At 44.0% G+C, this 19,647-nt stretch overlaps 1 protein-coding gene across 2 annotated transcripts in view; it reads right to left on the reverse strand.

Annotated features, from left to right (window-relative positions):
* Nucleotides 1–569: 569 nt before the first annotated feature.
* Nucleotides 570–19,647, reverse strand: part of LOC109923541 (arrestin domain-containing protein 2-like) — a 56,411-nt gene continuing 37,333 nt past the window's right edge. Inside the window, exons 1-8 of one of the 2 annotated variants that reach the window (XM_048614136.1) lie at nucleotides 13,510–13,917; nucleotides 8,412–8,481; nucleotides 7,553–7,700; nucleotides 6,675–6,777; nucleotides 5,531–5,787; nucleotides 5,086–5,248; nucleotides 3,871–4,034; nucleotides 570–3,174 (exon numbers count right to left, since the gene is read on the reverse strand). In XM_048614136.1, the coding sequence (XP_048470093.1) occupies nucleotides 3,121–3,174; nucleotides 3,871–4,034; nucleotides 5,086–5,248; nucleotides 5,531–5,787; nucleotides 6,675–6,777; nucleotides 7,553–7,700; nucleotides 8,412–8,481; nucleotides 13,510–13,783 (1,233 nt within the window). In that variant the 5' untranslated portion in view covers nucleotides 13,784–13,917 and the 3' untranslated portion in view covers nucleotides 570–3,120. Of the gene's footprint in view, nucleotides 3,175–3,870; nucleotides 4,035–5,085; nucleotides 5,249–5,530; nucleotides 5,788–6,674; nucleotides 6,778–7,552; nucleotides 7,701–8,411; nucleotides 8,482–13,509; nucleotides 13,918–19,647 lie in introns of those variants that run through there. The other variant, XM_020523577.2, reaches the window with a different exon arrangement.

Genomic DNA, 19,647 nt, shown 5'->3' on the forward strand with positions numbered 1-19,647 from the left:
ACCCACAAATTGTAATCCAAAATTTTCACAATGTACATATGTGTTTTTTGGCACAAGGAATGAAATGAACCAAAGTAAGGGTAAAATGGAGTTAAGGTGCAGCACAGCCATGATTAGATGGATTTGTATAAAAGTCTAGAGGGGCTGAATGGCCTCCTCCAGTTCCTAGGTTTGATCTTTGTTGGGCTGAAGGGTCACAGCCGGCAACACACTGCCCACACTGTATGCAAACAAGGGCAGGGGTGTAGGTCAGCAGATGTCCAACTACAGGGATCGCTATAACCAAAGGTGACCAAACATATCATCAAGCAGGCAGGAGAGTCACACAGATCAGGAGCCAGAGTCTCCAGTAATTCTTTACGTAAATCCAGCTACAGAGACCGATTTAAGTTGAGGTTATAGCCGTCTTTGCAAAGTCAGGATTTGGAACTTATCCCACTGGGATTCAGGATCATACTGGACAACTATGTCCCAAACTGAAACAGGACGAGAATTCTTCAAGAACTTTCAACAACCAGACACGCACACACTGGATTATTTAAAAACAAAAGCAGCCAGAATCACTGGAATAATCTGATAACATTTTATTGTAAAGAAAAAAATACAAAAATAAACTGTCTTTTTAAAAGAAAAGATAGTTTAACAGTCTGAAACATGTAGGACTTTATACACACAAGGAAGATGGGATTTTATCCCAATCGTATTCCACGTGATAACCAGAAACATTGCTCAGAGCTGTCCCACTAACCTCGAGGTTGCCAAATCAGGCAGGGTACAATCCTGGAGGTTTTTGACACATTTCAACCCACCTCTGCCCCAGGGGTTGTCTGAGGTGCCCATTCTCACGATGCCCCAGATTTTCACAGCCAGCAGGATAACCTCCTCACTAACCCCTAACTGGATGGCATTTAATCAGTATCTTTGTGAAGCCATCTCTAATAACCAGTGTTGTTTTTAAAAAAATGTTGGTTTGAATGCAATGATATTTCTTCTCAAAAGTTTTGATCATGTGGTTTCTTGGATATTATTTCAAAGAAATTCCAGGACAATCCAAGAGAGCCTGGCGATACTGTGCTCACGCCTGACACATTAGCATGCCAATCAAGTTGCTGCAGATCTTCAAGAAGTAATCTTTCCTGTGTCAATAATTTTTGATGTCTTGCATAACTGAGTAATGTACAACTTCAGCCAACTGTGTGTTCTACTCCTCATAAACGTGTCATTCAAAACTCTGCTCATCAGGATCCTAAATTATACCAAGTTTATTCACCCATCTGCTCACTGACCTACACTGGCTCTACGTTAAGCAAAATCTCGGTCTTTATAACTCTCAGTCTTCTTTTCAATGTATTCCATGACCTCATCCTTTACTATCCCTGTACCCTTCCACAACTTTCTACATTCCCACATTCCTAGAGCTCTGGCCTCTCCAGACGCCCAACTTTAATCGCTCTACCAATGGTGAGCTTGCTTTCAGTTACTTTGACCCTAGATTCTGGAAATCCTTTCCTAAACCTTTCGACCTCACTGTCCTCCTCAAGTGTACCCATGCTCTTTAAATTGTTCGCTATAACATACCCTCCTTGATTGAGCTTATCTCCTTACACAAAGGCAAAGCACCTCAGGATGTTTAATTACTTAAAAAGATACCACAGAAACACAGGTTGCTGTTGTTGTTCTTTCTTGAAAAAAAAATGTGGAAAGAAAAGGTTCCTTTCTAAAGCATCAGGTCTCTGAAACCTAGTAACTGGATCACATATGGAACCAACTCTAGTAATACTGGAAGTTAGATCATTACCATAGTCATATCTGTCTCTCTATCCCCACCCATTCACAAAGAAAACAGTTCATGTGTAACAAAGACAGAAAAATCACTCATATCTTTTTGTAGACCCTTCTAATGGAAGTTGCATGAATTATCATTGCTCTGATCAACTTTGGCTTCTATTGGTCACTGATATCTTATGCAACCTCTCTTTCATGTTCCTTCCCAAATCCCTCTCTCCATTTCTCCACCTCTCACTCCCGGAAAACCTTTGTTAATTACATTTTGCCAGCCAATCTCCTCTCCTACTCTCTCCCTTCCTGGTTCATTCTCCATTCATTTACCTGGGAAAAACCTACAGGACATCCAGTTTTAAGACAATGTAAAATGTTATTAGAAATGGTTATTGATCATATATTTGGAAGAAGTCAGTTTCGTACAATTACCCTCAAGCTCAGGATGTTCTGAAATATTTTCCCACACTGTGGGGTCTGACACTTCAGAACAGTTTCTTGGAATTGGGACTGGAGAGATCATCGCAAGTGGACACCACAGAGGAATTATTAAGCAACATTCTGACCATGTTTCTTACTTTTCCCTTGAAACCCAACCTTTTGCACCTAACAGTGTTTCAGCCTGCAACACTTGATCCCACATTTTTGTTGTTATACTGCGACCATTGGGAGAGGTCATAACTACGATACATATTGAACTTAAGTGTGAGGGAGTAAATCTGACAGAACTGGACCCAAACCCCGTACAAACTCTCAAAAGCTGACTGGTTAAACTGGGGCGGGCCCCCCCACCCCCAAGCCCTTGAACCGCCACCATCGGCACAAGCCGATGACCAGACAGTAACGCTTGCCCCTCCCCAAATCCCAACACGCTGCGTGCCCAGTCCATACGAGTTGGAAGCACAAGATTAATGCCCAGTTCATATGGAGGTGAGGGAAAGGGGTTGGACCCATTCAGCTGTAGCCCGTGTCCTTTAAACAGAAGGCCCCTCCTACACACCCTCTCTTGCTGTCACATCGTCCACTGGGTCCGCTACAGGCAGTAGGTTATGCGAAACCATTCGATGAGATGTTAAGTTCAGTAGAACAGAGCAACCGAAGGGAGACAGCAAAACAGGTCAACAAGAGGCAGAAAGGTAGCCGTGGATCCCAATCTGACTTGCACCATTGCCACAGAAGTCAGAGGACATTGTTCCTTTATACAGGATGGTTCCTCTTCAGACAGCAATATCCCGAGTTTGCTTTCAAAGGTGCCTGGGAAGCATCCCAAGGACCTTCAACCGGTTTTAAAATCTCACTTTTCCTTATTTTTAAACTCTGTTGCTTGCTGCAGTGAATTCTTCAACAGGTCATACATCGCGGGCGCATGTCTGATCTCGGAGGATGAGGATCAATCTGAAGAGACAAAACAAAAAAGGAAAACATAAGTGAGAGCAGGCTCCAGAGTTTTTGCAACATTTAACAAAAAGAAGCAGGTTATAAAGAACATTGCAAATGAAGCCCAGTGGTTTTATTATTTAGAGAGACAGAATTGAAAAGCAGGGAAGATTATAGTTAATTTGTATGGAATCGTGATTAGACTGCATTTGGAGTAATTCAGACAGTTCTGTTATCCAGAAGACAGTGTGGCATTGGAGAAGGACCAACAAAGATTTACTAGCATGATATCAGAATGGAGTGGTCATAAACATCAGCAAGAAATAAAGGTTGGGATTCTATTCCCCTAAAAAGAGAAGATTGAGGAGTGATCTGATGGAGAAATTTAACCGTGCGTCAGTGTGTTGGTTGGGAAAGATTTAGAGAAGAGGTTTTCCCTTTTGGACGGACCTTGGGACCACATACATAAGATCGTCATTAACAAATTCAACAGGGAATTCAGGGGAAGGAGCTTTACACAGAGAGCAGTGAGAACGTGCTTGAGGTGAATAACATTGATGCATTTAAGGAGGAAGTTGGGTAATTGAAAGAGAAAGGAATAAGAAGATAGGATGAGTTGAACAAGGTCAAGAGGCGACTCGTATACAGTATGATCAGAAATGGCCTGTTTCTGGGCTGCAAGGTATTTTAAAGGCTAGACTTACTGAATCTTACCTCAGAGTAAATGGGTGGGGGTCTAAAACGGAACTCCTGTACGTAGGCAAAGAAGGGCCGTTCCAGCACTTGGTCAAGGGCCTCATCATCCTCTGGGAGGGATAGTCCTTGGTCAGACCGCTCAGCTTGATCCTCAGAAACCACCTCCGAATAATCAGGGGGTGCTGCAATGGAATGGAATCAACATTAGGATATGTGTGGAAAGCCGAGATGGTAACTAACAAAAGGTAAAACTTGGTAAAGGTTTAAAGACAACACATGTCACACTCAGTCCAACACCAGGGGGGTGATCGATGTAGTGTTATGGAGGTTAGGAGGGACCAGATGTTTGAAGGTGGAGAATGTGGTGCCAATCAAGTGGATTCCTTTGTCCTGGATGGTGTTAAACATCGAGTATTTGAGCTACACTCATCCAGGCCATCTCCTTCAACATAGAACAGGTTCATCTAGTGGAGTTATTTCAGGTGGTTAAAAGGAGAATAAAGGGAAAAGAGTGAAGGTGAGAACTGGTTCCCTCAGCTGGTTGGGGGTGGGTTGATACTGGGGACAGCTGCTGTTTTAAGATATTTCCCACTCAGTGCCTCCAGTCTGCTTCCCCATTCATGCAGTCTGATTATTGCTGACCTGCTCCTTCACTCATTTCTGACTTGGATCTGTAATCCTCAACACCCTCAACCCAGCTAAAATCCATCAACCTCATTTTCAACTTCATCCCGGCCAGGATTTGGGAGGGGAGGAGGTGGGGGATGCTTCCTGATATCACCCCTTAATGGCCTGGCGTATTGTTTAAAGTTCTCTCCCCTCACCCCACCTGACCCCTTGTTCTGGGCATCCCCCAGCTGAGGGAACTAGTTCTCACCTTCGCTCTCTGCCCTTTCTTTTCCTCTAACCACCTGAAATATCTCCATTAGCTGAACCTATTCTACGTTGAAGGAGACGGCCTGGATGCGTGCAGCTCAAATACTTGAGAAATACTCCAGCACGTGGATTGTAGTGGTTCAGGAAGGCAGCTCTCACCATCACCTTCATGCGCAATAAAGGGACAGCTTAGCCAGCAATGGCCACATGTTGGGAAAGGATACATTTGAATTAAAATTGCAAGCCTAATCAATGCAACCACTAAACACACAGGACGCAATGGGCCAGGATTATACACCAAGTCTTGCTGCAGGTACAGATGGATGGAATGGGCTAGCAGTGGGAAGGGTCACTTACGCTCTGGTGTCTCAGGGAGGCTGAGGCGCAGCCAATTGATCTCCATACTGTACTGGCTTCCAACACTGGATGAGCGGCTGCCAAATGGATGGAGGGGAATTGTGCCGATGACAAGTGGCAACTCCAGGGACAGTTTGGACGTTCCTGGGATCTCGACATAAACCTGTAAAGTTCAAAAACAAGCCATCTAAATTAGAAAATGCTTCAGTCAGGATTCTTTCAGCTCCCATTTGTGCGCGCCCCTCTCTCTTCCTCATTCCCTTTCACTCACTCTCTCTCCCCATTCACTCCTCCCACTATTACCCCACTCTCTCTCTCATGTTCTCCCTTCACTCTCCTTGGTCTCTCTGCATTGCCCACCTTCCCGCCCTCCCCCAATGCCCTCAGCCATGACCCCGCCCCACCCCTACAGACAGCAGCGGCTCCCCCAGGGGGAGGTACTTACCCTGAGGATGTATTCCACCCGAATCACCCGGCATTGCAGGAGCGAGGGCGACACCGGGGGGATCTTTAGGGGCCGGCCGTGCCAAGAGCCCCTCTTCCTGGGGGTCACACCCTCGCCTTGCAACGTTGCCACCACTGCCCTCTTCTGCTTCATTGTTCCCCGAGCGATGAATGTCTGTATTTGGACAATGGCCGCTTTGGGGGTTACTGTGCGGGAACAGCAGTTATCGACCTCGGCAAAAATGGGGATCACCTCTCCTGGGAAGACGAGAAGAGGGTTACAGTCATAAGGCACTCCTCTCTCACAGTTTTAACCCAGTTCAGTAAAACACTGGCCTCACTAATATAGCACAGCTTTTGGTGACTCCAGTGGGCCACACAGACTGGATGGTGTGAACGAGCATTGTCCCCAATAGCTTTCCGAGGATGGTGGGCTAGGCTAAAATTGTTCCTCTTCAAAGTTATCCCTGCACCTCTCCGTTTTTATTAAAAATAGTTCCACAGCAGTACAGACACTGTAGAAGGCTATTCAACCCCTCAAACATTCAATCAGATCATGACTGACATGTATCTAAACCCTGCTTAACTGCTTTAGCTCCATAATTTTGATATTATTACACAATAATTATCTCAGTCTTGAAAGCTCCTGGCATCCACCTCTGAATGAGTTGGTGACAAATTGAAGAGGAGACCCCTCTATTCCGGAACACTACCACCACCCCACCACCCCTGCGCCAACTGCAGAAAATAGTTTCCTGCTTTAAGTCAACAGAAAAGCCTTTATTATTTTAAACATCTCAAGAAGATCGCCCCTCAACTTTCAGAGCTAAAGAGAATAAAATGAATCTGTTCTCCTTATTAAACCCTAAAACCATTTGGCAAATCAGAGCTGGATTCAGTGGTAACTATTTTGGAATAAAGTAGGCTGCTCCTTACTGGTGTCCTGGCCACTATTTATCCCTCAAACAAAGATCATTAGATTACGATCTGAGAGTGGGCTCTAGCTCTTCATTACCAAATTTGATGCTGTGCTTCCTGCATTACAACAGGGACTACACTTCAAAACTATCTAATTGGCTGAGACTTGCTCAAAGTCAGGAAAGGTGTGATATAAAAGCGAGAATATATGTGAAAATCCCTGTTACCTGGTGTGTAGCCTTTCCGGTCAATTTTTGCTGTCAGCGACACGTGACCAAGGTTACAGTACCAGACCCGAGCCAACTTCTCCTTTGTACCAGCTTGGGGAGCCTAGTGAGGGAAAATGTAAGAACCCTAAGGAACAGGAAATACAAACTGGCCACTCTGTCCATCAATCCTGACTGAACCAAACCAACAGCAGACTCCAGCCATCATTCAAGGGAAGTAAGGATCTAGGAACTTGCCTTCATTATTTAACCCCTTTAGGTCTGGCTATCTTTCTTTCTAATTTATTCATGGGATGTTGGGCATTGCTGACCAGGCCAGCATTTATTGTATATCCCTAACAGCCCTGCAGAAGGTGGTGGTCAGCTACAAATAGGGATGGCCACAATACCATTAAGGAGGGAATTCCAGTATTTTTGACCCTGAAGGAACAGCAATATATTTCTAAGTCAGGATGGTGAGTGGCTTGGAGGGAAACTTGTAGGTGATGATATTCCCACGCTTCTGCTGTCCTTGTCCTTCTAGATGGAAGTGGCAGTGGGTTCGGAAGGTGCTGCTGGAGGAGTGAGTGAGTCAGAGTTACTTGGGTATCCTCACATGTGGTGCATGGAGAGGACTCTGTCCTTCCTGAATTGGGCTGTTCGGCCTTCGTGATTTCATTGAACGTCAGTGACATGCTCAGGGTGCATTCCCATCCTCCTTTGCAGTAGGAAGGATGGTTATCATGAGCTGTCCATCACTGATAGAGGTCAGCACATCTGGAGTAATCTAACTACGGCATCACTTCCTTCCCCCTTTTACATTCCTTGGGTGAAGGGCAAGATACACAGTGAGCCACAGTCTCTGGGCTCCCAAGCTCCAAGGGCAATGGCACTCTCACCAGTAATGACGGTGTGTTGATGTCGATGGGCTCAATCACTGTGAATTCCCGTTTGATTTTCTTCACGGTGGCCCAGGGACGGTGAAGCTTGACTTTGACCCAGTAGCGTACACTGCCATGCTTCCCCTCAAAGGAGGTCACCAGGTTTCTACACAATGGAGAATACAAAAACCCGCATATTAACTAAACACAGCAGGGATAAAATAAACCAGCACCAGTTGAAGAATTACTAACAGAAATCCTTTCTCCCCCGAGCAGTGTTTGCTTCTTACAGTGGGATGGTCAACTTCTTACACAATTTTTCCGCTACAGTTCATATTCATGTTTCTATCCACCTGCAGCAGTCACTGTATCATAATGCCATAGTCGGAGTGTTTACAGCATGGAACAAGGCCCTTCGGTTCATCACGTCCATGCTGGTCACGAAACATCCATCCATTCTAATCCCATTTTCCAGCACTTGTACGCCATTACTTCCTCCCGAGGACCCAGTCAGTGAGGACCTGCTCACTTGCCTCACACCCACCACCAACTCTCAGTTTGAAAGTCCGAGCAAGGATGCATTCAAATTCAAATAGTTAATTCTGGGCTTAACTCAGACTTTTTCCCCGAACAATGACTGAACTTATTGTGGGCTTTCGGTGCAGACAAATTGGCACTATAGTTCCCCAGAAGTCAATAATGAGATCCGATTGGATCCAAAGAATGTAACAAGAAGAGATTCCATCATCTCGGGCCTTCGTATAGAAGGCTGAGGAGAACATTAGATCCAGTCTGGGGATCTATAGAGACACTCTACACAGAAGCAATGGTCTCAGGATATATGCTCTTTTCACTCGTAAGGGCTCAAGGTACTTACTCTTCAGGGAGCTGGAAGCTGAACGGAAACTCATGGCGACCAGCTGGGAGAAGGGTGATATCCCCATTATCTGAAAAGGTAGAGACACAGTCTGTTAAAAACAATGGCTCACACTTCTTGATACCTCTATCCAGTTCATCAGTTCAAGCACTTGGGGAACAAAGACTTGTGACAAAAGAGAGCAAGAGAAATAACAAAATGGCACATCACACACCATTACACAGACTCCCTGAGTCAGTACAACCCTGTCCAAGGAGACACACACACACAAACAAATTCACACTCCTGAATAAATATCCCCTTATCAACCCTCCCCTCAAACAGGTCATGGGCTCAAACCCCACACCAGAATTTCAAACATATAATTGAGACCAACGTCCCTAGTGCAGAACAATGGGAATGCTGCACTGCTGAAGCTGGCTTTGTTTGGATGTAATATTAAGCGGAGGTCACCTCCATTTTGAGATGGACATAAAAGATTGAATGGCACTTTTCTGAAGAACAACAGAGGGAATTTCTCCAGCATCCTAACCAATATTTGACACCAAACATCACCAGTAGAGAATATCTGATCTTTAGCACGTTGCTGTTCACAGAGATTGCTGTGTGCATATTGGTTGCTGCACTTCCTGCATGACAACAGGGACTTCAGAGAAATGTTTTATTGGTTGCAAAGTGTTTCGGGAACGTGCTGAAGAGGTTGTGAAACAGCTATATAAATACAAGGTCTTATAAACATCCCAAAGTCACAAACAGAGCCCATTACTTCAGACAGACATTTTTGTCCAAGTGAAAATGCAAATGGGGAAGGAAAGGAGAGTGCACACTGTCTTCTGTAACTAGGCTGAAACTCCAGCTACCAGCTCAATGGAAATTTAATCTGATCACAGATTGGTATAAAAATCACACCCTGTCACTCTGTGGCTTAACCACACACCCATTCTCCATGCAGCCCCACTCCACCCCACCTTCCCAAGTTAAACTAGAGAGGGGATTTTAGGAAAGAAATGTGCCTGTTTGCAGTGATGGCATTCCATTGCATAATGAATTTCCTTTCAAATTAACAATGGAGCTGATGCAATTAGTAGAAATTTCTGAACTCCAACTACAACAAGTGCCAACTCTTCCAACCTCCTGTTAAAACTCAATCAACACACTTACACAAGAAATACTGTAACAAGAAGGTGGGTCAGACAATCACTTTTCTGTTTCTCTTCTACGAGTTATTGGCCTTAGGACTGTCTTCTTGGTGGGTTGGTTCTGTTGGATTGTAATGGGTGGTTAACTACCCACATCCCAAAGGGTCTGAACGTCATTGGTGTGGCATTAATTAGCACTAGACTGAGAGAACCAAGCAATTCTCAGGCTGCTTCCCAAGTGGCAATGACAATGACATGACTAAGCAAGACATTGGTTGCCAGTCTCAGGAACGACAAGAGGTGTTTATCACCTTCAAATCAAGAAAACAGGTGGAGGGCACCACATGATAAAGAAGCTTTAGGGAAGGTGAGGGGAGTCAGGGAGTATTGATGAGGCAACTTCCACGTTTTGGTTTCCTGAAGCCTGAACACGGACCAAGGGAGGAAATGAAGTGAACCATGGCACGGTGCAACAAAAGCTTCCGTTTCAACATTGAAGAGAATATCGGAGGAGGCATAAAAAGAAGTGAAAGTGCTTTGGAGCAGCTTCAAGTGTTCCTGAATAGCATGTAAACTGGGAAGGTAGTTTTAAACTCACTATTCCAAGGCACCAATGGTAGTGATCCTGTTGTTGGTCTGTGTACTGTAGATGGTGGATGAATAAGGTTACCTCTAGTTGGAGTAGGAGAAGAGGCAGAACCTGAAAGTTCTGAGCAGGTTGCACAGGGGTGATGAAAGGAAGACTCTCTCATATAAAGGGCAGTGGAAATCCAGAACTGTTGCCCCGCAAAACACCGTTGAAGCTGATGGTCAATGGAAAATTTCAAAATTGATAGTTTTTTTTGGTTGAGTAAGTTTGTCAAAAAATGATGTAACCAACATCAGCCAATACAGTGAAGATACGGATCAGCCATGATTGGCAGAACAGGCTCGAGGGGCTGAATGACCACTACCCGTTTCTACGTGGTACTCAGGATTGGGTTATTGGATTATCCATAATCACAAAACTTCTTGCCCAATTCATGACAAATCCCCACAATGTGAGGCCAACCGAGTTCCTTCAATCAATCACTGGGAAGTGTATGGTGTCAGAACCAATGGAACAGCCCCCAGTGGGATTTCCTTCTTCCCATTCAACCAGTTCAGCTCTGGGGCATGAACAGTTTGGGGATGCGCGATGCACATGATCTCATCTGTTTGTTTTCACTTTGCTGTGCTCTGTCCCCCCAGAGTGAAGCAATGGGAAGGATTCACAGGTTGATTAACAGTCTGGCCAGAAGGTGACATCATTGTAAAGGTACAAAAACATCTACCCCAGGAGGGCAGTGCGAAATAGCACAAGGATTCTCAGGTTAACATTCGGAGAGGCTGCACAGGCAATTGCACTAACCACCTTTATAGACACCACCTGGATTGGGATCAAAACAGGGAAGAATGGATTAGCAGGAACGGTTTTGTGAGCTGCCTTGATAGACGCAACAAGGTGGGAAGGGGCTGTTGAGGTGGACTTTGTAAGTTTGTAAGCACTCTGTACGATGGACTGTCCCAGATCAATAAGATCCCAGTCTTGAAGCTGCATTCTGTAATGGACCGGTATACCACAGTCTGGATAATGTCGGGGACAGGGCTGGGGGAGACAGCAATCAGTTACTATCAACAACTGCAACGCAGAAGATAAAGTGTTAAATCACAGACCTACTGTATGATAAAGACAGCTGAGCCAAGGGACAAACAATAAGTTTCCAAAAAAAAAATTGCCCTTCAGAGTTTACACAATGACTAGTTGTTAAACTGAAATAAAAAAAAATCTGGGTAGCCAGAGACATGTCTTTACTTGCTGATCAATGTATACACACGCACACAACCTGTTCACCCTCCTCATTCTCCAGGTCACTCCCCACCTACAGATCATTGTGGACCAGGAGGATAGTCCAGTTTCTACCCAAATGCATGATTTAGTTTATCAATTTCTTTAATCCATAAAGCAAACTGGGCAAAACAGAGGAACTGATAATTATCACTTTATAAACAGACTTGAAACAATTAAGCTAATGTTGCAATTAACTGCCAAAATCTTCACATGCGTTGGGAGATTGTCAGTCCATGATCATTACCATTATATTTACGTATGTGTAAGTCTGTGGTATTCTCTCCCCAGTTGCTCACTCTCAGCTCTTTCCACTAAACTGAAGTAGGATGAAATATGGAAATATGAAATGTTGACACTGTCCTCTAACTGCTGTCACAGTCTGACCCATTGAATGTTTGCAGTTTCTCCTCTCGTCCTGTTGCCCTTTCCTGCCCCTCTCAACAGGTGGGCTCTGTTAATAAGCAAAACAATGCCATGGAGAAAGGAGAAAATAGCCTTGCTTTGGGCTCCTAAATTTTAGATCAAGCAGACTCAAAACAATCAACTAGCAGTCCAAAGCCAACGCAGAGAAATAAATGTCACAGTATTTCATTATCTTTCTTTTAGAGTCATACAGCACAGAAATAGACCCTTCGGTCCAACCAGTCCATGCTGACCATGTTCCCAGACTAAACTAATCATACCTGCCTGTTCCTGGCCAATATCCCTCTAAACTTTTTCTTAACACACACATATCCAGATGTCTTTTGGACATTTTCACTGTACCTGCAACCACACTTCCTCTGGCAGTTTCACACACTAACTACACCTTTTTTTTAAAAAAAAAAGTTGTTCCTGTCCTTTTTAAATCTTCCTCCTCACCTTAAAAATATGTCCCCCTAGTTTTGAACTCCACCACCACCACCACCACACTGAAAATACCTTTGACAGCCACTTAAATGTACGCTTTGCACTCCTTTAGATATTTATACCATTCACCCCTCTGTTCGACTGTGGATAGGTGCTGACCCAGTGATAAGGTCTGATTAGGGGAACCAAGGATCATTGGAAAAGGGCAGGAAAATGGAGGTGAAGAATATCCGATCAGCCACAATCCTATTAAAGGGCAAAGCAGACTCATGGGACTGAAATGCTGACTACTATTCTTTTTGGTCTTGTGGGCTAAATGTGAGGTTAGTGAAACAAATGCAGCTGAAACAGGACGACACAAAATGTTGCTGCCGCAGATTTTACAGGCAATGATTTCACTAACACAGCACTAAACAAAATGATTGGCCTTTAAACATTTATTTTAACTTATACTTAAGCAATAAAAGAAAACTCGCTCCCCACAACACCATTCCAACAGAGTCCAGTGAAGAAATGCAAAATCTGCATAATTCAGGCTCCCGGTGAAATTCTGATAGACTCAGCCTTTCATAGTCACCACAATTCAGTCTTCCCAATTACAGGCTCTGTGCAATAAATGTCCCAGTGAAGCAATCTACATTGAATAACACAAAGGTTGCGTGACAAAACACATGCACCATCTTTAAAAGGGTCAGATTCACAATTCAGTCAAAATGAAAATGAAACTTACTTTTGCATTTCAGAGAAAGTTTTATTTAACTGTACTACAGTATAGCCACAACTCCAGTAGTCAGAGCCCTCATAATCAGGGGCTCATTGTACTGTTCTGGCAATGAAACTATAAAAACAGCGCAGGGTAAGGATGGCCATCACTGCCCTGGTTTCCAGCAGCTAGCCTGGACTGTCACATTGTACCCACTGTCCCTCTCCTTGCCCCTAAACCTCAAATTATGGAATAGAATAGCACTAGAGTAGACCATTCGGCCAAACGCGTCTGTACAGGCTCTTTGAAACAGCTAGTTCTGAGGGAGGGTCACCGGACCCGAAACATTAACTCTGATTTCTGTTCACAGATGCTGTCAGACCGGCTGAGCTTTTCCAGCAACTTATGTTTTTGTTTCTGATTTACAGCATCCGCAGTTCTTTTGTTTTTTTTTAAATCTTAGAATCACAGCCAATTCTAATCGCTTGCACTCTCAAAATAAGATGTCAGTGTACATGGGGCAAAGGGGGTACTGACCTAGTTGGAGAAGGTTTATCCTCTTGTTATAATATTCCACTTGATCGCTGTAGTTCTGGGTATAAGCAGTGCTAGAGCCAGCACTTCTTGACTCAGTCCAATGCACTTTCGCACAGCCTTCTGCGTGCAGTTTTAAGGATTGGATCTTCATTGCAGCAGTCAGCTCCAGGACGACTTTCCCGGATACCTCATCCCCAGTGCTGTAAACTGGCACAGAGGTGGGGTCTGGACTGTCTAGCACCATTGAAAACCTCTTCAACTTATCCAAAATCATCTTTTCTTTTCCTCCTCTTCCTTTCTCTTTTGCAATTGAAGTCTTGCACTCGGTAAACAACCAATATCACAAAGAGCAAGCTTTTTACTTCAGCTACTGTATACCTCCCCTTTAAATAGGCAGCGACCGCCTGTGTAGGTGGGGGAAGGTGATTGACAAGGACGTCGGCCAATGGCTGGGGGAGCCGTCCTCGCCGCTGGCCAATGGTGGCCAGGTCTAGGGGTGGGGCCTTGGCTTTGATTGACAGCTGGGCCCGGACAGGGGCGCGGCGCTCCCAGCTCTCGCTTGTTTTTCTCGAAGTAAAGCAAAGGGGGGGGACGAGGCGCAGTTCGAGTCCGGGCAACGCTGCAAAGACATAAATCTCTCCGCCGATTGGAAGGAAAACATCACGAGAGATTCCAGGCAGCAGAAAAACAACAAGGAGCAGTTCAAATTAAAAAAAACCGAGCCTCAAAAGCAAATAAACAACTTCGAGGAAATGTTTGCAAACTTTTGGACAAGTTCTGAAAAACTTTTCTCCTACTTTTGTCAACTTCAAGTTAAGTACATTCAGACTTCGAACACAAAGCTCCCTAAAAATAAACATATTGAAATAATTTAAAACGTGGTTTTACCTCAATGCCAATGTTATTTGGAAGGCAGTAGCAAATGTTTTTCAACAAATATTTTGCTTGCAAGCTGTCTATTCTTGATGTTAAAAGCATTGTCAATAAGTCAGGTTATGCAACATTTGAAAAAACCCTGCAAGCTTTGTGTTACCACATCTGCCAAGTTTCTCCCGAAGCTATTTATCAGCTCCTCGGTCAGATCGAATTTTCAAAATAAAATCAGAACAAGACCCGAAACGTCAGCTTTCCTGCTCCTCTGATGCTGCTTGACCTGCTGTGTTCATCCAGCTCTACACCTTATTATCTCAAGGCATTTACACAGCAACTTTAATAAACAGCTGTAAGACTATACACAGAGTTTTACTTTTAACATTTCATGTAATAGGTTACTGTCAAACGTCAGCTTTTCAAGTCACTAGAGTCATGAAATATGGGTGCCTTGCAAAAAGAGAAAAAAAAAATAATTTTCTCCCAGTGACTTTCAGAATTTTGGAATGGGTCTTCCGGACGGTTCTCAGAGACACAACGGGGATCAGTGAGGGGGGAAAGAGGGAAATTCCATTCCTCAGTAACTACACACACTATTGTCCTAACCGACTGCTGAAAGATTGTTAGGAGTGGGATCTTGCTGTACACAAAATGAATGCCCTCGTCCGCCTACAGGGAACCTGACAAGACAAAGCAACAGGGACTGCATTTCAAGATCATTCATTGTAGCTGATGGTTGGGTTCTGGCTGTGGGAGATGGGATCCTAATTGAATGAAAATCTCTCCTGAACTTTCCAAACTCAGGGAAAGTAAAAGGTTTCAGCAGTTTAAGCACCGCTGCCATCTGCTGGCGACAGATCGCATATCCTTGAAGCTTTTACAAACTGGAACAATCGACATTCAGATAGCATGATAGCATTTCTAACAACCTACCTCTACAGGGCTCATTTTAACAGTTCAAGACGCTTCACAGGAGCATTCTCAACCAAAGAAGAGCGTGACACTGAGCTACATGAATAGCTTCTAAAATAAAGACCGTAAGATGTCAGTTTTTCAGTTGGCTATTTAGCCCTGTGAATCTGCTCTGATCATTCTCACTCCCATTTTTTCAGCTCTTTCCCATTAATTCTCTGGCTGTTAATTTCAGCCTTTACTGCCCTTTGCAGTAAAGAACTGTACAAATTCACTACCCTCAAGTAAGAAATTCCTCCTTCTCTCTGTCTTACATAAGAAATAGGAGCAGGTTCAGGCTGTCTGACCCCTCGAGCTTGCTCCACCATTCAATAAGACCATGGCTGATCTTTCCATGGACTCAGCTCCACTTATCCACCCACTCACCATAAACCTTAATTCCTTTACTATTCAAAAATCTATCTTCACCTTAACAACATTCAAGAAGTAGCCGCAAATGGGCAGGGAATTCCACAGATTCACTACCTTCTGGGTGAAGAAGTTCCTCCTTGACTGCTCCCCCTTATTTTGAGGCTATGCCCCCGAGTTCTAGTTTGACCTGCCAGTGGAAACAACCTCCCTGCTTCTGTCATATCTAATCCCTTCATAATTTTACATGTTTCTGTAAGATCCCTCCCCCTCAATATTCTAAATCCCAATGAGTATACTCTCTGCCTACTCAATCTCTCCTCATTAACCAACCCTCTCAATTCCAGAATCAACCTAGTGAACCTCCTCTGCACCCCCTCCACTGCCAGTACATCCTTTCTCAAGTAAGGAGACCAAAACTGTACACAGTACTCTAGGTGTGGGCTCACCACGACCCTATACAGCTGCATCATAACCTCCCTGTTTTTAAACTCAATCCCTCTAGCAATAAAAGACAATATTCCATTTGCTTTCTTAATAACCTTCTTAAAAAACAAATGCAAACTCTCAAATGAGCAATCATTTCTTCTGAGATCACGCCCTCTGGATCTAGACTCTCTGACATGGAGACAACATCTCTGAATCAACCTGTCAAGTCCCCTAAAAATCCTACATTTCAATAAGGTCTCCTCCAATTTTTCCAAACTTCAATAATTACAGGCCCAACCTATTCAACCTCTCTTCATCTGCAGTGTTTTAAATAGATATTAGAATAAGTGGCCAATTGTCAGAAAGGCAGGTCTTAAAGAAATGTCTGAGAAGAGGATAGAGAGGTAGTGTTACAGGACTATTACAGCATGGAAGGTGGCCATTCAGCCCACTGAGTCAATGCCAGATGAACCTGTCCCATGTCTCCTTTCTGTTGCCATAGTCCAAGAGAGATGTAGGGAGGGAATTCACGAGTTTCAGACCCAGGCAGATTGAGGCACAGCTGCTGATAGTGGAGCATTAGAAAGCCACAGTGCCTTGTGTGAAATCTGACTTCAGCCACCCACAACATAAAATGTTTCCACTAATTTTGACCTGAACTAACTTGGAAGATCCTAGTCTCATGCTTGTCCCGAGTGGTGTTAACTGATCTGTTAGATTGTCCAGAGACAGTTCAAATTTATTGTGCTCCTGAACTATTTGAGAGTTGACAGTGTGGAGTGAATCAGCCTGGACCCCTGTTCCTCTTTGATGTTTAATTATCCCCATCTCATCCCCAGACATTACACAGGATCAGGATCAAAGTGTATTGTGATGCCCCTGTAGTTGAACAGTTTGTTGACAAAGGGATCGGAGAGAAGTGGGCATGGGAACTACACCCAATTCAAATAAGTCAGCAGTACACTCATCTTAGAGTCAGAGTGAATCAAGTACAAAGCTTACACTGACAGTATTTTTTGGGACTGATAGATGATGGGACAGTAGATGATGGTTGAGTTACATTATTGTTCAAGTGTGGAACAAATTGGAGCTGTACCCATGGGAGTTCTGTTCTTATGGTAGGGGAGGAGTCATCACAAAGTCAATGCTGAAAGCAGGTTTCTGCTTGTGGTAGGGAGGGGGAGGTAATGAGAACTGGGGAATACTGTTTAGAAATAAGGGGATGTCTATTTAAGACAGTGATAAGGAAGACTTTCTCTCAGAGGGTAATGACTGTCTTGGGAGCTCTCTGCCCCAGATAGGGGCTGGGGTCTTTGAAGGTTTTAAGGCAGAAGTCGATAGATTTTTGTCTTACAAGACAGGAACAGGTTATTGGAAGGAGGCAGAAAAATGGGTTCAGGCCACAAACAGACCAGCCACAATCTTATTGGAATGGCATTGCAGGCTCCCAACTCATTTGGTCACCCCCATTATAGCACTGAGGGAGTTCTGTACATGCAAATCAGGATTGTGGGGGGCTTGGAGGAGAAATCACACTCCATCACACTCGTGACTTGGTGCTTTGTAAATGGTGGATGGGCTTTGGGGTGTCAGGCGAATTACACACTGGGTCTGGGTAGGATGCTTTTTGGAGGGTTGGTGTTGCTGTGATGGGCCGAATAGCCTGCTTCCACAGCATAGGGATTCTATGAATATCACCAAGTCTCTGTACCATCTGTGGGTTTCTGGAAGGGGCAGTGAGGAATTCAATTTTCCATAATTAATTACGTTAAAATGTGAGCCCCCCCCCCCATTCTGGACTACAAATTTTAGAGCATGAACTCCTAGCTACTATCAACAATCCCTTTGTTTACTTGTTGTTTCCTCTCTCTCTCTGGGCTCTATCTCCATCTATCCACTCACTCCTCCTTGCTACCATCAGTTCTGACAAAGGGTCACCAGACTTGAAACATTAACTGTTTCTCTCCACAGTTGCTGCCAGACCTGCTGAGTTTCTCCAGCACTTTCTGTTTCAGTTTCTTCCTTTGGGTTCTTTTTTTCTGTTGTGTTTTTGTTTTTAAAAATTCTACTTTGTAACCAAGATAGCCCCAGAGAAATGTGCACTTGTCACCGCACTCATGTTTTCCTTCACTTGATTACACGTGACAATAAAACCTAATTCTAATTCTAAATCCAAATCCAAACCCGACTGTCACATCAGCTCACCATCCCTCATGTTATCTCCTGGTCTTTTTATTGCAAGTTTAAACCTGTTTCAGGGTTATTGGAAACAGAGGCTGTGACTGAATATCATTTATAGAAAGTCAGCTGTCAGACTGTAACTGCGATGTTTTGAAACCAGTACCAGTCTTGAGACATTTACAGATCAACGCAGCAGTTCATTCTGTTCTGCAGAAGCACCATGAGTCAGGAGACAAACATTCAGAACATACACCACAGGGATCAGGTCACTCTGCCCGATTGTTAGAGCCTGATATTTTAGTGTCAAGTGAGCCTCACCCCACCCTTGGCCTATTCTTCTCTTCCTCTCTGTTGTGTGTGTTTATGCAACTCATCTTTAATGGACCAATATCATTCATTTCAACCACTCCATGTGAGACAGAGTTCCATGTTCTCAGCACTCTCTGGCTGAGGTTGGGACATGGCAGAGGTGGAAGTAACATATGGGATTCTGAACGGATTTGACAGGGTAAATACTGGAAGGATATTTCTCCTCATGGGAGAGTCAAGAACAAGGCATAGTGTCAGAATAAAGGGGAGCACCAGTTTCAGACTGAGATGAGGAGGAATTTCTTTGCTGAGGGTGGAGTGTCTTTGGAACTCCTTGCCACAGAGACCTGTGGAGATAGAGTCCTTGTATATATTTAAGGCAGAGATAGATAGATTCTTGATCAGTCAGGGAATCAAGGATTACGGGGAAAAGGGCAGGAAAGTAGACATGAGGAATGTCAGATCAGCCATGATCCTATTGAATGGGACGGCAGGTTTGAGGGGCTGAATGGCCTACTCCTGTTCCTATTTGTTATGGTCTCAAGAGGAGGTTTCTCCTGAACTCCCAATTGGATTTATTTTTAGTGATTGTCTTTATGAGTCTAAGTTTTGGTCTTGTCTAGCCTGTCAAAGTCTTTCGAGACTTTAGAGATCTCTGTTGGGTTACCTCTCTCTTCTAGAGAGAATAGCCTGAGGCTGTTAAATCTTTCCGGAGAAGTCCTGTTGCCATTCTAGCCAACCCTCTGTGTTCATTCTCCAGTGCCTCTGTCCTTTATGTAATACTGCGACCAGAAATGTCCACAGTCCTCAATGTCAAAAAGCAGAGACAGACACACAGTGCAGGAGTCAGCCCAGAGCAAAATAAAAACAGAGAGAAAAAAAGAGTGTTTTCAGCAGTGTAGATCGATAGAACACGTGGGTGATACCAAAACATAGACAGACAGAGACAGACAGACAGAGAATATACGCAGGAGATTAATCATTCTGCTGGTGACTGATACCTTCTGGGTGGAGATTATGTTTCAGTTG

Source organism: Rhincodon typus, chromosome 29 (assembly GCF_021869965.1).
Source record: "Rhincodon typus isolate 14 chromosome 29, sRhiTyp1.1, whole genome shotgun sequence".
Lineage (NCBI taxonomy): Eukaryota > Metazoa > Chordata > Chondrichthyes > Orectolobiformes > Rhincodontidae > Rhincodon > Rhincodon typus.